This window comes from Macrotis lagotis, chromosome X (genome assembly GCF_037893015.1).
Source record: "Macrotis lagotis isolate mMagLag1 chromosome X, bilby.v1.9.chrom.fasta, whole genome shotgun sequence".
NCBI lineage: Eukaryota > Metazoa > Chordata > Mammalia > Peramelemorphia > Peramelidae > Macrotis > Macrotis lagotis.
The window spans coordinates 438,803,014-438,822,405 of record NC_133666.1 but is presented as its reverse complement, the minus strand read 5'-3'; the positions used below and the strand labels follow the sequence as shown (position 1 = coordinate 438,822,405).

The window sequence follows — 19,392 nt, the reverse complement described above, 5'->3', positions numbered from 1 at the left end:
CAAGAGGTTAAATGATTGGTTCAGGTTAGCTAATCTGACCTGTAGTCAGATTTGAAAAAATATCTTCCTTATTGCAGGCCAAATACTCTATCCACTGCACTACCTGGGTCTGCTGAATCTTTCCTGCCTCTGTATTCCCAGTTACTGAAATATACAGTTTTTATAATGATTTTATGTAATCTTCTAAAAATCAGTAATAAAAATTTCACATCAGCAATATTTTAATTTCCAAGCCAAAATTAAAGTCCCAAAACAATTCCAACAAATTATTATGTCATATTTAAATTAAAGGAGTATTTGATTTAAAACAAGAATGCTAAATTCTAAACTATTTTAGGATTTGGTGGGTTTCCATGTTTTTGAAAGTACCTCACTCAGTTTTTCATAAAAGTGAATCTATCTGGGAAAGATAACAATTAGCAAAGGTCTAAGTGTCCCAAATAATTGGTAGTTGAACACATAAATATTCATCACTTCTTCCTTTGCAAATAATAAAAAAGGAAAAATATATTTGACATTTTGGGGCATCTTAAAACTTTGTTATAAAGAATGCTCTAAAATGTTTTGTACAATTCAGGAGCATTATGCACAATTTCAGGAGCTTAAATTTTTCAAAAATGCATTTTTTTCTCCTTTTCCTTTAAGAATTTAAAGCAAATTTTAAATTTAGTTTGAAATTAAGATTCATAATGCATACATCTTTGTCATTCTTTTTGAAAACACACTAGCAATTAATAATCTAATTGGTCCTTGGTTTCTGGAAATAAAGCAATCACTGATTGTGAAATTAATGCAGGAGTATAGCCCTATTTGCATACATAACAAAGTAGGGAGAGTGTGCACTAAAAAAATGTTATCAAATTATTTTCTGTGTCATATGGGTTCCAGGCATATTTCAAAAGTTCATCAGGTTAAAAGTGTGAGTGCCTAAAAACAAATCATAGGATTTAATAACAATCACATCCTATAACTTTGGCACTAACAGTGAAAGAGTGAGACATGCAAAGCAAAGTCATCATGAGTCAGATTCCTGGGAGCTGCACCTGCAAGCACACATACACAAAGAGGTAGAAGCAGGTGATGTATCAACCTTGAAAAGTGTTAAGGTACCAAGAATAACAAATAAACATTTTCTTATTTCTTGGGTTTTCCTTACATTTTTAAGAAGACAGGAGAACTTCCCTTTCAGTAAGAAAGATATATGAAAGTCACTCAACTTTCCCAAATTTAACAAATGGCTTCCTAGAGTTTGTAGTATACAGGTTTGTGCTTGGGTTTTTTCCCTTTGTTTTTCTGATTGCTTACCTGTTTTCCAAATTCAGAAGAACTGGAAGATTCTATGGTATTCAGGGTTTATCACATGATTTTCTAGGAGGCCCATAATCCTAAACTGTCTTTGCTAACCTTCACTTTGAAATCATTTGGATTTGCATTGAGATCATGTGTTCTTTTAACATCAGTGCATTTTGCTTCTCTTCTGCCAGGTTTTCCTCCAATTCAGTATTTTATATTCTCTCCTCTTTAGAAAAATTCAATTGTGTGTATTCAAGTTATAATCTACCAATCATTTCTGTTTTGAAAATTATACTTCTGGCATTGATCCATTCCCATTTCTTCTTGCTTACATTTCATTTTTTTATTCATTTTGATGTTGCTCATTTTTTCTTAGAATTTTATAGAATTCTGTGTTTATCAAGTATTAGTTCACTTTTATAGTTTTTTAATATTTGTTTAAAGAGTTTTGTTTGCTCTTTGAGGATTTAGCAAAGATAAGAAAAGATAGGAATAAGGTCAGCATTAGAGGGATTGTGGAAATGTAGGTACATATGGTAGAGATATGAATTGGCACATCTATTTTTGCAAAGAAATTTGCAAAGAAAGCAACTAAACTGGACATACCTTTTGACCCAGAGTTTCCATTGTTGGGTCTAGTTTCTGAGAACACTAATAAAAAGAATAGCCTTGTAAATACTTAAATATTTATAGCAGTACTTTATGTGGTAATGAAGGATTGCAAAGTAAATTCCAATCAGTTGCAAGATGGCTAAACAAATTGTAGTACAAGAATAAAATGGAAAACTACTATGCTAAAAGAAATAGTAAATATGATGAATACCAAGAATCATGGAAAGATTAATATGAACTAATATGAAGTAAATAATCAGATTCAATAGAACAATGTTCATGACTCAAAAATATTTATCAAAATAACAACCACAAAAAAATCAAAGCCGTGTAGGTCATTTCTCAATCTTAGCCCCAAATTATAAATATGAGAAGACATCACTTTCCTCTTTGTAGCAATGAGATGTCAAATTATAAGATACTGCATATAAATGGCATCATTAGTACATTGTTTAGTTTTATGAAATTTTTTTCTTCCTTCATAATTTTATTTATAAGGGTGAAGCCAAGATGGCAGAGTAAAGGCATAATTTTATTATAAGAGATGATTGGAAGGAGAAGAATACAATGAGAAATATAAGTAATATAAAAAATATTTAATTTGTTTTTTAAAAGATGAAAAATATAGAAAAAGTAGAAAAATGTAATAAATGAAAAATCTAATGGTTATACAATTAGATTCAGCTTAATATTTCATTAATAACTTAAACACTTGTTCATGGTTTTCTAATTTAATAAACATTCATTCAATAGAAGGTCTCCAAAGGAATGTCTAAGAGATATTTTCTTAGTCCAGTGCTGTTACCATTTTATCTGTGATTTGGAAGAAGATATAGATGGACTGCTTATCAAACCCACAGATATAAGTGAAAGAAAGCCTTCGCAAAAGTGCAGAGACTGTAGATAGAATGTGGATGCAAAGAACAGTACAATGACCAGATTGACTGGAATGGAGGGTATGAAGGAGAGGAATATGCAACCATCTGGAAAGCTAGGAATGTGCAACTTACCTAACTAGAGTCAGATTGTGGAAGGCTTTATAAACCTAACAGAAGAGTTTGTATTTTGTTCCAGAATCAATTATGGTCTGCTAGAGATTTTTTTGAATAGAAGAGTGATATAGTAAACCCATACTTTGGAACTATTCTCATGGCAGCAGAGTGAGGATGGCTAGGAAAGGTGAGAAACTAAAGGTTTGGAAATGAATTAGGGAGTTATTTCAATAGTCTGGATGATAAACAATGATACCATATTTCATCAGCATGCAAACACAGATTGTTTGCAACCCATCTATGACTTAGTTAACAGATAAATCCTAGGGAGCTGCATGAGATGCACCAAGGTTAAATGACTTCCCCATGATCTGTCATACAGTTAGTACATGTCAGAAGTGGGTCTTGAAGACAGATTTTTAAATCAAACTATGTAACCCTCTCTCTACTTATTCATATTGCCTTTTTTCAATAATTAAAGGTTAACCTTGATTGCCTTATATTCAGAGCCATCTCCAGTCATTCTGATTCATATCAAGCCACTGGACCCAGATGACTGGAGGAGAAAGTAAAACTGTAACTTAGCATAACATTTCCTCACTCAAATTCAATTCATTTGCAAACCATAGCAACACTTCCCCTTATGTCATGGTCCTCAAGAATGAAGGATAAACATCATAATCATCACCACCTTGGGATAAATATGAGGAATCTGTTCTTCAAGCCTCAATGCCATATAAATGGACCCCTAATGTGAGAAGAGTTGGGTTCAAATTCCACTTCTGAATTTTAGCATTTTTATGACCCTACACAAATCCTTGGGTTTGTATTCCTAACTGTTAAATGAAAAGGGTTTGAACAAGGAGGCATCTAAAATCCCTTTTTATTTCATTTAAACTCTATTTTTCCTGAAAGTATTTTTCCTCATCATCTTGCCACTAAATTATCAAACCATCCTTAATCACATTTGTAGTTATATTTAAATTGAACAAAATACAGTTCAATGGAACTATAACCAGTTTTCCTCAAAGTTGTCTTCTTTTACCAAGGACCTCTAGGCATAAAGAGGTATTAGACTTAGACTTTCTCCAAGAATGTGACTTTGAATTAAAATGAGTGGGGGCAGCTAGATGGCCCTGGAATCAGGAGGACCTGAGTTCAAATATGACCTCAGACACTTAATAATTGCCTAGTTGTGTGACCTTGGGCAAATCACTTAACCTCATTGCCTTAAACAAATAAAATTTTTTAAAAAGAATGAGTCAGACCCCCAAATTTGCTCTAATCTAGAACTGCCTTGAAGGTTTAATTTAGCCCTTACGAAATAGAAATTTGAAAATAGATCAAATGTATTCTGAATTGATTTAAGATTTTCTTGTATTCTCAAATTAGAATCTCCCAGGGCCCTTAATCTAACTTCAGGTCCTACAGATGAAAAACAAATGATAGTGGTTTCTCATCTGACCCCTAGGGTTTTATAGGGTTTCAAAAGATTACAGGCTATGGCGCCAATTGGCAATCATTTTAAGAGCACAGAATCTAAACATATTTCATTGTGACAAACACTAAAGAAAAAGGGGCCAAATGTTAGAGAGTGTTTGGGAGTGCAAACACAAAGAAAATGCAACTTTATAACAAAGCTGTTATAGTTCATATGATTTTATTAAGGGCTGCTTTTAGTTATTCCATCCTCTATAATAATAACTGACTTTTATATAAAGAATTCTCTTCCAGCATTCATTCTGGTACCTTTCTGCACAGCAAAAGGTAATTTTTGAAGCCTCCAAAATGACAAAGAGTCAATTTTCTTGCAAATGAGTCTCCTCCTTAATTTTTGTTCCATTAAAGCATCTTCAGCATCTTTACGGTCAGTTTCAAGACTCCTGATCAAGTGAATAGCCTCTGCTAGCACAGTCTCTGTTTGATGCTTCAAATCTGAGAATAATAATAGAAACATCAGATATTTGTAAAGGATTTCAAGGTTTTCAAAGCATTTCATATACAAAATCTCTTTCGATACAATGATTCTGTGAGGTAGGTAGCACATGTGTTATGACCTCCCCACCCATTGGACAGAAAAAAAAAATGTCAGATACTTAACTTGCTAAAAAGTAATTCCTTTGATAATATACAATCTATCTTTCTACAGATCCCAGTTTGGCTCCTAATACCTCCATCTGGAACTACGTGAGTTCTCTAATCCATCTTTTACACAATCATATTTAAAATATCTGAAAGTAATTATTAATATTTTTTTATTCTTTTTTAAAATTTTTTCACACTAGGCTAAATACTTCAATACTTTCAAGTGTCTCTTTTTTCCCAGATCTTCAACAATATTGGTCATACCTTTGGGATACATTTGAAATGGTCAATGTTCCTTATAGAATTCAATGTCTAAGGGGCAGCTAGGTTGCAACGGATAGAGCACCGGCACTAAAGTCAGGAGGACATGAGTTCAAATCTGAACTCAGTCACTTAATAATTACCCAGCTGTGTGACCTTGGGAAAGTCCTTTAACCCCACTACCTTGCAAAAAAAAGAATTCATTGCCTAGAAATGAATACAATACACTGCAGTGATCTTACTATAGAGTACATTTAATTTTATGAACCTTCCACTGTTGGCTTATATTGAGTTTGAGGTCATATAAAATCTCTGTCATATGCTTTTAAGACACATCTTCCCACTATATGCATGTAGTTATTTATTTTAATAAAAATGCAGGACTTTGCATTTATCCCTGATGAATTTCATTTTGTTGCTTGGTTCAATATCCTAGCTTGCCACTGTTGCCTTGAATTTTTATTTTGCTATTTATCATATTCCCATTTTGTTGTCATTTGCAATTATGAGTATATATGGCCCAACACTCTGGTGAGTGAAACCCAAAGAAAGTGTAGAAGAGGAGATTATGGGGAAATGATAGCCTAGAAATTGCTAATTAATTATTTTTAGAATTGATCCTAAAAGCTAGGAAAAAGAATCATGTGTGACAGACAACTGGAAGAATGGTAGTAATAAAAGGCCAGAAACAAATTAGAATACAAAGAACAATCTAAAATGCCCTATGTTCAGTGGCTAAAAACTCTTTAGTTCATAAATCCATAAAGATTATAGTAGGAATTAAGATAAGTGAACACATGGAGCCTAGGACTAGTAAGGTAAAAGCTTTGATTATTTTGTTGAGTATGTTTGAGCAGTAAATTGGAAGTGTTTCCACTCTTCTCCCTTCATCTTCTAATAGTAATCTTAAGGTTTTTTTTTTAATTGAAGAAGAAAAGACTAAGAACTTAACTCTTTGGCACTGATAACAACCCTGCACCTTGATACTTAATCCATATATAATACTTTTGGGGATATGGTTGATCAATCAGCTTCAAGATACATAAATATACCAGCATGAAGCCTACCTTACACCATTTTGTCCACAAAGATATGAGACACTTTATTAAATGCCTAACAAAAATTAAGAATCACTTGAAGTCATCTGTTCTACCATTTTAGTTAACTCTATCAAAAAGAGAAATGATATTGTTAATAAGACCTGTCCCTTATGAAGTCTTGCTAGTTTCTTAGAATTTCAACTTTATTTTCTAATGATTCATTAACCATCTGTTTAATAATCTGCTATAGAATTTTGCCAGGGATCAATGTTAAGGTTTTGCTGATTATGCAGTTTAAGTCAGGTCTAAATTTTTAAAATAGTTTCAAAAGGTTTGCTGGCTTTCAAATTCTGAGAATATTATAAAAATACTAATTCAGAATACTAAAATATACTTTACAGGACAAAAGTTTGTACTTCTACTAATATCATGTAACTATATCTATTTAACTTCCAATACTAAAACACTAAATAGATACTTAAACCACAAAGGTTTAAGGATGGAACTGTATAATTTTCTTGGATGCTTGACTATTCTGGTTTTGTTATCTTCATATAACTTTCAAAAATTAAAGAGAATAAAAAGAAAAGCACAAGCCTTTTGAAAGAGAATAACTTTCATAGAGAATTTAATAGCTTTATTAAACAGATGATTTTGACAAAGGAGAGTAAAATGTCATTATCTATCTATTTTGAGTGACAATTCAGTTATTTCCTTCAAGATGGAGACTTGGAGCTATCTTCTATCTGTATGTGGCCTTTCTTGGTCCTCCTAGTTGTTAGTGCCTTGCCCTCCAAAGTTAACTGAGTATTTGTTTCATAAGTATTTTATTCATGATTTTCTATGTGTATCTTATTTCCCTATTAGAATGGAAGTCATTGAGGTATGTGATTGTTTCATCTTTGTCTTAGATCACATGTCTGACACATAATAGGTGTCTCATAAACCCTTGAATTAATTTATTGATCCAAAATTGAACCAGTTCTGTTGGACAGCATCATGAAATCTGTAAACAAAGCAAAATAAAAATCCTTCTCAGCAGCTATCTTCTTTTTTAAATTGTTTTTGTACATTGACCCTGTTAATAAATTTTAGTATTTACATGTCTCTATTCAAAGGCAGCTGGTGGCACAGTGGAAAGAATTCTGGGTCTGGAGTTAAGAAAACACAAATTTAAATCTGGTCTCAGATACTACAGAGTGACCATGGCAAGTCACTAAATCTTTGTCAGTCACTTTCCTCAACTATTAAATTGGAATAACAACAGTTCCTACCTCTCAGATAGTGAGTATCAAATAAGATAATTCTGTTCTTTTTTAATATTCCTAAAATAGTGCTTGGCATATATGAAATGTTATATAAATGCTTATTCCTTTTGCTCACTTTATACTTGAAACTCTCAGTGTCAGATGGGAAAATTAGATTTTAAAGGATAAACATAATTATTATGAAAGTTGACACCATGTTAGATCAAGAGGGGAAAACTCTTCAATAACATTTGCAATAAATACTTGTAATCAGATTTATTTACCTCCCCTGTCTTTTTTGATGAACGTCGCATGAAAATCTGAAGGCTTGGGGAATATATATCCTTCGAGTTGATCCATCTTAATTGTACTTGCAAACCTGTATGGTGTATAGCAATTACTTAATAGAAATGTTGGCTTGTTTTTTTCTTTAAAAAAATAAAGAATCCTTAACTAAATGAATTTTGAGATTCATAATAAATGGATTTAGCTTGGTGGCTTATTCATTTCCCTTGCCTGCACTAATCTATATATCCTCCTGAAAATGTACCTCAAATGAATTGCAAAGTTGGATATGATCCTGTGAAAACCTAACATTCTAGCTTCTGATATATGAGCACCTTTCTGATGAACTTCATTAAAAGGTGGGATTAAATTGCATAAGGGAAAAATATTTTGCTAACAGACAAAACAAAGATTGAAACTCACTGGGAAAAAAATCATATGTTTGATAAACTTATCCTTGAAGGTAATTCATTGATAACTTAAAAGTAAGAGGATTCTGGATTAGGCATTATAAGAGTTCTACTGCTTCACATCTGAGTAACCTTGGGCATATTACAATACCTCTCCAGACCTCAGTTTCCTCATTTGCAAATGAGGGGGTTGAAAGGTCCCTTTCAATTCAATTCTGACAATAGGGTCTTAAAATTCTCCTAGCTAGGGCTAGAAAGACACAAATTAGAGGTTTTTCTAGGGTATAAAAGCCAAAAGTTATCAATAAAATATTTAAAGTCATATTATTTTAAGAAAGGGTTCAACTCTTGCATTGACTGTCTCACTACCATTTTTCTAAATTGTCTATTTATCAATATCAGTATCTTAAAAATAAACATGAATCTATTTCTCTTAATAAACAGAAGGTTGATTATTGAATGAGATTGAAGCAAATGAGATTGAAAAGTAAGACTTTCAAAATCAATTTCTAAGTTATATTATTCATATCCCTATTTAATATATTTTACAGTTTATCTCACCCTAGAGAATGTAAGTTTCTATTTAACACATGACTTTTTTTCCCTAGAATGTAGCACTGCGCCTAGGACACTTGTTGCTCTTCAATTATGTCTGACTCTATGTGATCCCATGAACTTGGCAAAGATACTGGAGTGATTTACCATTCCTTTCTCCAATTTGTCCCCATTTTACTGAGAAAATGGGGATTAAACGACTTGCCAAGGGTCACATGACTAGTAAGTATCGGAGGTCAAATTTGAACTCAGATCTTTCCGATTCCAGATCCCATACTGTACCACATAACTGCCTGCCATCAGACAGAGAAGGCATTAAATAAAAGTTTATTGTTTGCTTTTTATTTGTTCTGATATTCTATACCCAGGAATCACAAGTTCATTATCAAATTCATCATTCTCTTCCTGGAAGTCTAGTTGTCATTCAAGGAAGGCAAATATAAATTATGCAAATTGTAAATATTTTAACATATTTGTTGAATTATTTTCCAGACTATAATAAAATAATTGCACATTTTTTCACATTAATCTTTCTAGTTGACTTTTTAATTGCTTACTGAAATCTTTCCAACTGGCAAAACTTTCTTTAATTTTTGTCTAATATTCTAGATCATTTTGGAACTAGTTTCTAGTTTGGTATGCTTTTAAAGGAATTAGCATTTCCCTGATGCAGGATATGTCAATACAACTCAAAAAATGTCCACATGCTTCATCTCAGCCTTATCCATGTGACTGCAACATGAACCAAAAATTTAAAAAAGCAAGCAAAGCTCTTACCTTTCCCGAAGGAGATGCTCAAACTGTAAAAATAAAATATCTTAGTAAATAGAAATGTCTATCAAATGAGAAAATAAATCATAACCACTTGTCCCAAAACTCAGCAACAAACTCCTTTAAAAAGGAAAACCACCCACTTTTAGTTGACAGAGTGACTTGAAAACCATTATGTTGATCACACTAATGTCACAGAGAAAATCAGTTCAAGCTTACTTAAAAAGCCATTTAAGAGTGATAAACTACACTGGAAAGTCAAGAGGATCTGTGCTAAACAAGACCCCTTCCTATTTGTTCATTTGGTTGGCTACTATGATATTTAAGATTCTCACCGTTCAACTGAATAGGTGTTGTTCTATATGTCATAAATTATTCTATTTTCATAGGATTGGATGATCAAAGTTTTAAAGTCGGAAGAAACCTTAGGGACCATCAAGTCCAACACCTTCATTTTATGAATGAGAAAACTGAAGCACAAATTAAATGACATGTTTAGGATCACATAGCAAGTACATACGTACCTAAAGCAACATTTGAACCCTGATATTATCTCCTAGTCCAAGCATAATATTCTTAAATTAACTTTAACTGTTAAAGCTTAAGTGTAAAATTATATTTACAGTGTAATTTATTAATAGGTTGATGCAGAGGATAGGGCTTGGAATCAAGAAGACTCCTCTTCTTGAGTTCAAATCCAGCTTCAGAAACTTACTAGGTATGTGACTGAGCAAGTGACTTAATCCTGTTTAAGTTTTCTCATCTGTAAAATAAGTTGAAGAAAATGGCAAACCACTCCAATATTTTTGCCAAGAAAACCCCAAAATGGGTTACTAAGGAGTGAAAAAGAACAAATTAATTTTTAGCAACAAATTAATTTTTAGCTTGATAATAATAATAATGGTTGACTTTAAAGTATATAAAATGATTTATATATTTTCCTCACTTGGACTTCACAGCAGTCCTGTAATATAGATGCTCCAAAGAATCAACACATTTTTAGAGTTCATAAATGTGGGTTTTCTTGCCAATATTGAAGATTACAAACCATCCATTCCTGCCCTTCCTGTGAGACCTTGCCCAGGTTCTCACCTAAGTTTGCCATGGAAACTCCATCTAAAATGTACCTAAAGCCCATTCAGTCCTTTCTCTTGACATACAAAGAGGCATATATCACGTGATCAGACCATCTCTTTTGGCTTCTTTTAGCATTAAAAATTTATTGATGCCTATTATATTCATATCATTCATTTCCAGACAGATCATTCATAATGATCTTACTGAGCCTTCCTGTATGGAACTTATAGTGCTCAATTACATATCATCCAAAACCAAGATTTTAAAGAAAATAGATTGAAAACATGACATAGTACAAATTAATGAAACAAAAATTTACTCTGACTTCCATAGATAAAACTAATAGGAGAAAAGGGGGGGAGGATGGAAAAGGATATGCACCAAATAAAAAAGAAATTGCTTAGGGGACTTGGAAAAATCTGGCCTAAAGAAATAGCTCAGAAATTGATTTTGGGGAGGAAAAATGGAGGAAGTTTGGACAATAATTTCATCCTATAAGTTAATGAAGAGGGGCAGCTAGGTGGCACAAAAGACCAGCCCTGGAGTCAGGAGGACTTGAGTTCAAATATGAACTAGGTAAATAATTACCTACCTGTGTAATCTTGGGTAAGTCACTTAATCCTATTACCTTTCAAAAAATTAATGAAGAAACTGGATCAATGACAATATATGAGGATGCCAAAGTGAAAGGTGAGATAATATTTATTAAACTCTTCCTCACTTAAAGTGAAAAGGTGCCTAATGAAGTTCAACAAAAGTCTTAGGTTAATTTTGAGAAGTCTTATGAATTGGAATGAAATTATACATAATTGTGTTCTTTGGATGGAATGGAAAAATTTGGTTATGCCCCAAGTGTCATCTACAAATTAAATGAATTGAGAAGTGATTCATTGGAGAAGCTGGAGCAAGGTTTGCATTTGAGCACACTTCTGAGGAGAAAGGGCAGCAGTGAGCTGTAGAAGAAAAGGGTTTCCTTTTATAGGATATAGGATATATATAGGATATAGGATATAGGAAATATACAGGAGGGTCATGAGCTATCCAAACATCTTCAGTCATAAGACCTCAGACTGAGGAAAGTACTGAGTAAAGGTCAGTTCTTTTGCAACTTGCCCTTGTAGTGCCTTTCTGTCCAAAGACGCAATAATAAACCATTCTGTTTCATTACTGAAATTTTTCGAATCAAATCAATTTTGTTTCTCCACTTCAAAAATTAGGATTTAATTATAATTAGATAGGTTATTATAATTAGGTTAGTTAGAATATCTGACCTCAGCTGTTAAAAATTTTCCTCAACAAGTACTTGGAGGGGCTGCAGTGGATAGAGCACCAGCCACCCAACCTCCCCATTCTGGACTTAAAACATACTAATTAGTAGTAGCTGGATGTCATTAAAGAGCATTGGGTATTTAACTTTGAAAAAGTAGGCTAAAGAAGGAGGAGAAGACAAGAGGCAAGATAAGCAAAGTAAATAATGTATGGTAAGAAGAACAAGAAAATTCATAAAGTGAAATGGTGGGAAGATAAACTTATAAAAAGGACAATAAGTAAATAGCAATATGTGAAGAAAAGATGGGTATGACTGCAGTTAAATTTTGAATGGACTAGCTGGTCAGTAATGATAATTGGTTGTAAAAGTTTTAATCATATATTAGGGAGTTGATTATCCATATAATTTAAAGAAGCAAGGCTGAAAATTTTAGTCATTATGGGAAATTTTGCAATGACTTACACTTGGGGTACAATGTTTAATTATCTGCCATATTGAAGTGACTATCTGTATTCCAAATGTAAGATGATTCCTTCCTAGAAGAGAAGGTGAAGAAGCCAAATGATGTCTCTCCACACTCCATGCTGTAAAGAATAAAAATATTCATGAAAAAAACAGCAGGGCAACTCCAATGGGAGGAAAAAATAAGAATCTAAAGGAGAGAGGGTCTCATGATCCTTGTCAGAATGATAAAGAATGCAAGAGTGTTAAAGAAGAACTGATATCAAAAAACAAATGTACAATTAGAACTTAAAGAGGTTTGGGTTTGATAATATATAGAGAGGGAATATTGTTCTCTTAAGAATGATATAGTAGAGGGGCAGCTAGATGGCACAGTGGATAAAGCACCGGCCCTGGAGTCAGGAGTACCTGGGTTCAAATCCAACCTCAGATACTTAATAATTACCTAGCTGTGTGGCCTTGGGTAAGCCACTTAACCCCATTTGCCTTGCAAAAACCTAAAAAAAACAACAACAACAAAAAGAATGATATAGTAGAACCAAAGAAATTATAAGATGATAGATCATCCATAAAGTCCAGAAAAAAGAAAAGAATTGTAGCAGTTGGTGATTTATTTAGTCAATCAATAAACATGCACTGAGTATCTACAGTGTGGCATGGGATATACTAACCCTATGTCTGATTTCCTACTCAGAGGTACCTAAACAGCTCTTTGTTGACCTAAGAACAATAGCATAGATTGCTATCACATTTCTGGGGGTTTGTATACAAGACATTAGCAGAGAACTTTTCAAAACTTATCAAATTGTATTAGATCAATCAACTTCAGGTCATATGATTGATTTTTGACCTTTTTGATCAAAGTAGACCAAAATGACATCACTATGTTGGGGTCAAGTGTCAGACTGTGGCTGATCAGACCAATACAAGTTCAGACTGGGCACAATATTCTATCTAAACATTTAGAGGGGAAGATATCTCTAAATTTGTGCATCTCATTTTTCTTTTAAGCTACTGAAATCCTGCTTGTTCTTTAATTACAACAGTCTTCTTTAGTATAGACACACTGTGCTGAGCAGTCCTGTGGCAGAGTCTCCCATGTCTCACAATGAATTTAAAAGTTCTTCAAAGAGACCTTTAAAATGTCCTGGTATCACTTCTTTTGACTTTGCCCTGTGTGTGTTCTCCACAAAATAATCTTTAGGTAGGCAAATATATATTTGGCAGTTGAAGATCAGCTGGAAAAATGAAGTACCAGAAAATGAGGTCCTTTTTCAAACTGAACTGTCAAGCATTCAAACTTTTACTGCAAAGAGCACAATTCCAATGGCCTGATTCCTTACTAGAAGAGAAGGTGAAGAAGTCAAATGATGTCTCTGACAATAAATACATTAACCTCAACATTTATGTGTACATCATTGGAAAGGGATGTTCTGCCAAGGTAAGTGAACTTATCCACAACATTCAAAATCTGATATGGATCATTCAGTGATGCTGGTGGAAAACTTCTGTTTTCTTGATGTTAATTGCCAAGCCAAAGTTAGCACAAACAGCCTAGAATCATAATCATTTGCAAACAAAAAGTCATGTACCAGCCCTCCCTCCACCTTAATGATGACTTGTATCTTGGTTATTTACATATAGCTAATGACACAGAGGCAATATAAAAAAATATTGCCAATGATTAGCAAGCTCTGGATAAGAAACTTCAGGCTATAAGGATATGGGTTAAGTTTTACTCTCTTTTGCAAATTGAAGAAAATAAATGCTGAAGAGAAAAATTAATCTGAAGATTGAATAGTTGACTAAAGAGGGTGCTATCTATAAATGGGATTTGGATTTCTAGACCATCATTTACAATATAGGGAAAATGAATTTTCAGTCAGAGAAAAGCATACCTAAGAAAGGTATTTTCAGATATCTCACAGTTCAAACAGTTCTAAATCTAAAAATCATGAGAGAGAAGACTACAAATGTATATTCCTCAAGTTAGACACTAATAAAAAAAGGAAAGGATCAATTGAGATATATGAAAATTCACAGGAAGCAAAATTCAAGAAAAGAATCAGAAATAAAACCCATGGCTTCAAATGTACATACACAAATTTTACAGCAAGTATCTCTGATAAAGATCTCAATTCTCAAGTATATAGAGAACTAGGATAAATTTATTTTTTTTAAATTTCTCAGTCGATAAATATAGCTGATGAATAGGCAAATTTTGAATAAGGTAATCAAAACTTTTTCTAATCACTTGAAAAATTGTTCCAAATCAGTATTGACTAAACAGTTGAAAATTAAAGCAACTCTGAGATTCCATCCCTCACCTAGAAAATTGGATATGACAGAAAAGGAAAATCACAAATATAAGAGGGAATATGAGAAAACTAAGACACTAATATACTGTTGGTGGAATTTTGTGCTGATTCAACAATTCTTTAATGAATTTGGAATTATGCAAATTGTCTATAAAATTGTGCTAACACTTTGATCCAGAATTACCCCTATTTGGTTTGTATCTCAAAGAGCTAAAAACAAACTAAACAGAAAACTTTATATGTACAAAAAAAAAATTAAATAGCTCTTTTAGTGGCAAAGAATTGGATATTGAGGGAATGCTCATCAATTGGGGAATAACTGTTTAGTATGTGATTTTGATCAAAGTACTATTATTAGAAATAATGCATAGGATGCTCTCAGACAAACCTGGACTCACATGAACTGATGCAAAGTGAAGTGTGCAGAACCAGGAGAATAATTTATGCAATGTCAGTATTATTATATGATGATCCACTGTGAGTGATTTAACTATTTTCAGTAATACAATAATTCTAAAGGATTTATGATGAAAATTGTTATCCATCTCTAAAGAAAGAACTTGTGGAGCCTAAATGCAGATTGAGGATACATTCTTTTTAATTTTATATTTCTTGATTTTTTTATCTGTAGTTTCCTTTACAACATGAGTAATATAGAAATGTTTTAGATGATTACATATTTATAACCTATATCAAATTGCTTATCTTCTCAATGAAAGGAGGGAGAAAAGGAAGAACAATATGTTAAAAAAAGGAATGCAAAAATTGTTTTTAAATATAATTGGCAAAAAAATAGATTATTTTTAAATACATGTAAAGTTGAAAGCAAGAATAACTCAGAAAAGATGATTATAAAAGTAGGATAATCATTCCTATAAGAATGATGTCAGAAGCACTAAAATTCATAATTTTGTGCATGGCAAGGGAAACTAAGGAAAATAAGTGAACTTTTTTTAATTTTACTGGAAAAAAGAGGAAAAAGACTTCTGTTCATAATGAATAAAACTGTAATAACATAAAATGATAGGAGATAGAGTTGGTTGGTTCTTATTTTGTTTTTACTTTCCCTTCCAAGGAGAATTAAATATGTCCTAAAAATATTAGGCCAAAAGGGCTATTGACTCTTATGGCTAACAGAGAATTGATATCCAAGGAAAATTAGTTATAGTAAGAGAGAACCTTCTTATCCTTGATGAATTCAACCAGTTCAGATGGACAACATCCATAGGTACTAAAGGCACTGACATATACAGTGGTTAAGTCACTGTCAATGATATCTGAAAAATTATCAGAAATGGAAGATATAACTCTTGACTGAATCAGAGCATGTGTTATCCTGGTTTTCAAAAAACAAAAAGGGGGGTGGGGTGGAACAGAATCTATAAAGTACAGGTCAGTGATTGATTCCTGAGAAAAATTCTAAGACAGATCATTGAAGATAGGGTTATTTAACATCTAGATATAGAAGCAATGATTACAAAGAGTCAACATAGCTTGTCACATTAGACCAATGCCATTTCCATTCTTGAAAGAGTGAATAAATTTATATTAAAGGATTGTCACTATTATAATTTTCCTAAATAATAAATGGTTAAACCAAAAAAATAGCTGTTAATGTTTCAATTGTCACTTTGGCAGAGAGACGACATAGTCAGATCTGCATTTAAGAAAGATTAATTTGGCATATAAAGGTAAAATATAATGGTATAAGGAGAGATAAGGCAAGGAAATCAACCAGTAGGCTATTGCAATCATATGTGTGAGATGTTGACAACCTGAATTAGAATGGTGGCAGTGTTATAGGGAAGAATGAGACATTCAAGAGATGTTGTAACAATAATGACAGGCTTTGGCAACAGACTGAATATGGTTGGGTGAAGGAGAGAGGTAAGGCTGGTAGCCAGAGGTATTGGGAGGATATTCTTGATAATAATAGTTTAGAGGCGGCTAGGTGGCGCAGTGGATAAAGCACTGGCCCTGGAGTCAGGAGTACCTGGGTTCAAATCCAGTCTCAGACACTTAATAATTACCTAGCTGTATGACCTTGGGCAAGCCACTTAACCCCATTTGCCTTGCAAAAATCTAAAAAAATAAAATAAAAAGACAATAATAGTTTAGACATATATTTCAATATGACTACTGAGATTCTTTCCAATTATTAAGTTCTGTGGTTCTGTAAAGATTTGGAAGTCAGAAGAGGTCCTCCACTTCTTCAATATTCTTCAATATCCCTCTCTTGCCCTAGAAGTCCAAAGGTTATGCTAAAGAAGCCTACCCCCTCATTTTCTTCTAACTTCTTTTGTTCTCCTCAACATTTCTATACATTGGCCCATCAAAGAAAAAAAATGGTCAATGAAGAATCTGCAATTTTTCTTTTACTCCAATATTACATTTTTGAAAACAATACAAAGTTATAGCTTTCAAAGTTTTACTGAATGAGTAATAATCAATGGCAAACCTTAGGAGTTTATAGATATACATCAAAATTACAATACTGTTACTCAGCAGATCCATCAAATATTTCCTTACAACTAAATAACTCATCACAAAGGGCATAGTGTCCTTTAATACATAAATTTGCTCATCTATTTCTTTAATCAGTTTAGTGCCCCACACAAAGAATATAAATACTAATTCATTTACAGCCAATTTGGTGTAAGGAAATTGCTACTTAGAATGATCTGTTTTAATAAGGTAATTTCACTGTTGTGTACTAAAAATATTCTCCAAAGCAAAATGTAAAACAGTATAAGAATATTGCATAAGGTACCTAAAAATCTAGGACTGAATCCTGACTGATCCTCACTCATTTTGTGTATCCCTGGCCAAGTATTAACTTAAAGGAGTCTGACTTTACTCATCTGTAAAACAGAATAATATGTGTACCACACTACCTACCTCACAAGAATGCTGAGAGGACCAGAAGAGCTAAAGATAAATATGCAGCATTTTGGAAACCTTTAAGTTTCCTAGAAATCTCAGCTATTATTATCACATGAGCAAAATAAATCAATGTTCATAGATTTATAAAAGGATATGTTAGTTTTAGAAAAATTATTTACCTGGAATCTTTGAAAGGAAAAGTTGTATGGAAATTTAAAAGCCTACAACTATCTTAGTATTTTCAATGATGCTGTACCTGTTGAAAACATTCTTCTATCTTTATTCCCAGATCTTGAATGTGCTCAACGGTTTTGTTGACACATGGAGATGGAGTATTTACCAAAAAACAACTCACTCGTCGAGTAGGGTAGGCCAAGAGAACATCCTCATGCTTTGCTAGAAATAAAGTAAAAAATTGGAAAAATCAAACTGATCCTATTTTGTTATGAATTTCATTCTTTATCACTGCCAACATTTTTTTAACTGCCTAAATCAAGTTTTATTCATCTCAGAGTTAAGTTTGGAAATTCAGCTTTCCTGTAAATCACTCATTGTCATTGAGTTAAGTTTAGAAATTCAATTCTCCCCTAATCACTGTTCTATTCTTCCCTCAAGGAAATCTGTCATCCTTAAAGGATGCAAGTGGATGTCAGGGAATCTAACTATTATCTAAGTAATGCGGTCCAGTATCCTTGCAGGTGGACTCAAACAATGACATTTCTTAGTGAGAAAATTAAAGAAAGGGTTGTTGCTAGCCCCTCATCCCCAATTTCCAGCAAATCATATTATTCCTCATGTCTATGATACTGCAAGCTTTTTAATTAATCATAGTACTGCTTTCCCCCCCCCCCCCATCTTTGATACTAATTCCTATTCTGGATGCTTCTTCTTTTATCTATGATCTGATTCAATCTGAGCCTTCGTTTTTCTGAGGGGCTTAAGACACTATTTATTGGCAATTTTTTACTTTATCAATAAACTGATTATCTTCAGAACTTTGAGCCTCAGTTTACCTTAATTTTAATTGAAATAAAAATGTAGAGAAAAAATTATATAACAATGTAAACATTAATTCTGTTTTGCTGAAAATTAGGAAGCATGAGAGGCATTTCATTCACTAATAATGGAGCTCCCAAGTCTCTTTTTATGAACAGAGAAATATATAAAAGATAAATTTGGGGAATTAAGAATAAAGAATCTGTTAGTAATTGAGAAATTAAATAAATGAATTATTTAATTAATTAATAAGAAATCCAGAAGTGGAAAGAATTACTACTAAGGATGTCATACAACAGCAAGATAAACAATAATAAATCTAAATATGCAGGATGAAGTGTTAAACAAAGGGTTTAAGTTAAACCATAAATGAATGGTTGTATAGCATCCTGAGAAATTCTCCTTGTGCCACTTGAACAATTTTTTCCATTCATTTTCAATACTTCCACATCTTCCATTGCTAATAATGTATCAACCAATCATGCATGCAAGATGCTTTTTTATTTCTAGCCTAAATTACTCGTGCCACAAAAAATGTAATAGCTGGTCACCTTCTTTCTTCTATTAACCTAGTTTTCCACCTTCTCTTTCTGAAGATTGGAGTCTCATGTGAAATGTGATTGATAGCCTCACTGTAGCATTCAGGCTATATGCATCATCCAATCAACTTAGTCTGATGTGGCTGAATGATTCTAATCCTGAAATGACCAGAATCAGCTGAAGGTTACAGAAGCATTGCAAAATTGTCCATGCAACTCTACCAAAGTGCTTACTTGCAGAACTCTGGACTCTAGGGAATGCCATTGGCCCAGTTATAGTTACAATTACTATTTTC

General features: G+C 32.8%; 1 protein-coding gene across 6 annotated transcripts in view; it reads right to left on the bottom strand.

Annotated features, from left to right (window-relative positions):
* CCDC178 (coiled-coil domain containing 178) overlaps window positions 1–19,392 on the bottom strand; it is a 674,385-nt gene that overhangs the window by 566,501 nt on the left and 88,492 nt on the right. For all 6 annotated transcript variants that reach the window (XM_074201254.1, XM_074201258.1, XM_074201259.1 and 3 more), the window contains 4 exons: window positions 17,818–17,957; window positions 9,558–9,580; window positions 7,815–7,909; window positions 4,647–4,832 (listed from right to left, as the gene is read on the bottom strand). In XM_074201254.1, the coding sequence (XP_074057355.1) occupies window positions 4,647–4,832; window positions 7,815–7,909; window positions 9,558–9,580; window positions 17,818–17,957 (444 nt within the window). The remainder of the gene's footprint in view (window positions 1–4,646; window positions 4,833–7,814; window positions 7,910–9,557; window positions 9,581–17,817; window positions 17,958–19,392) is intronic.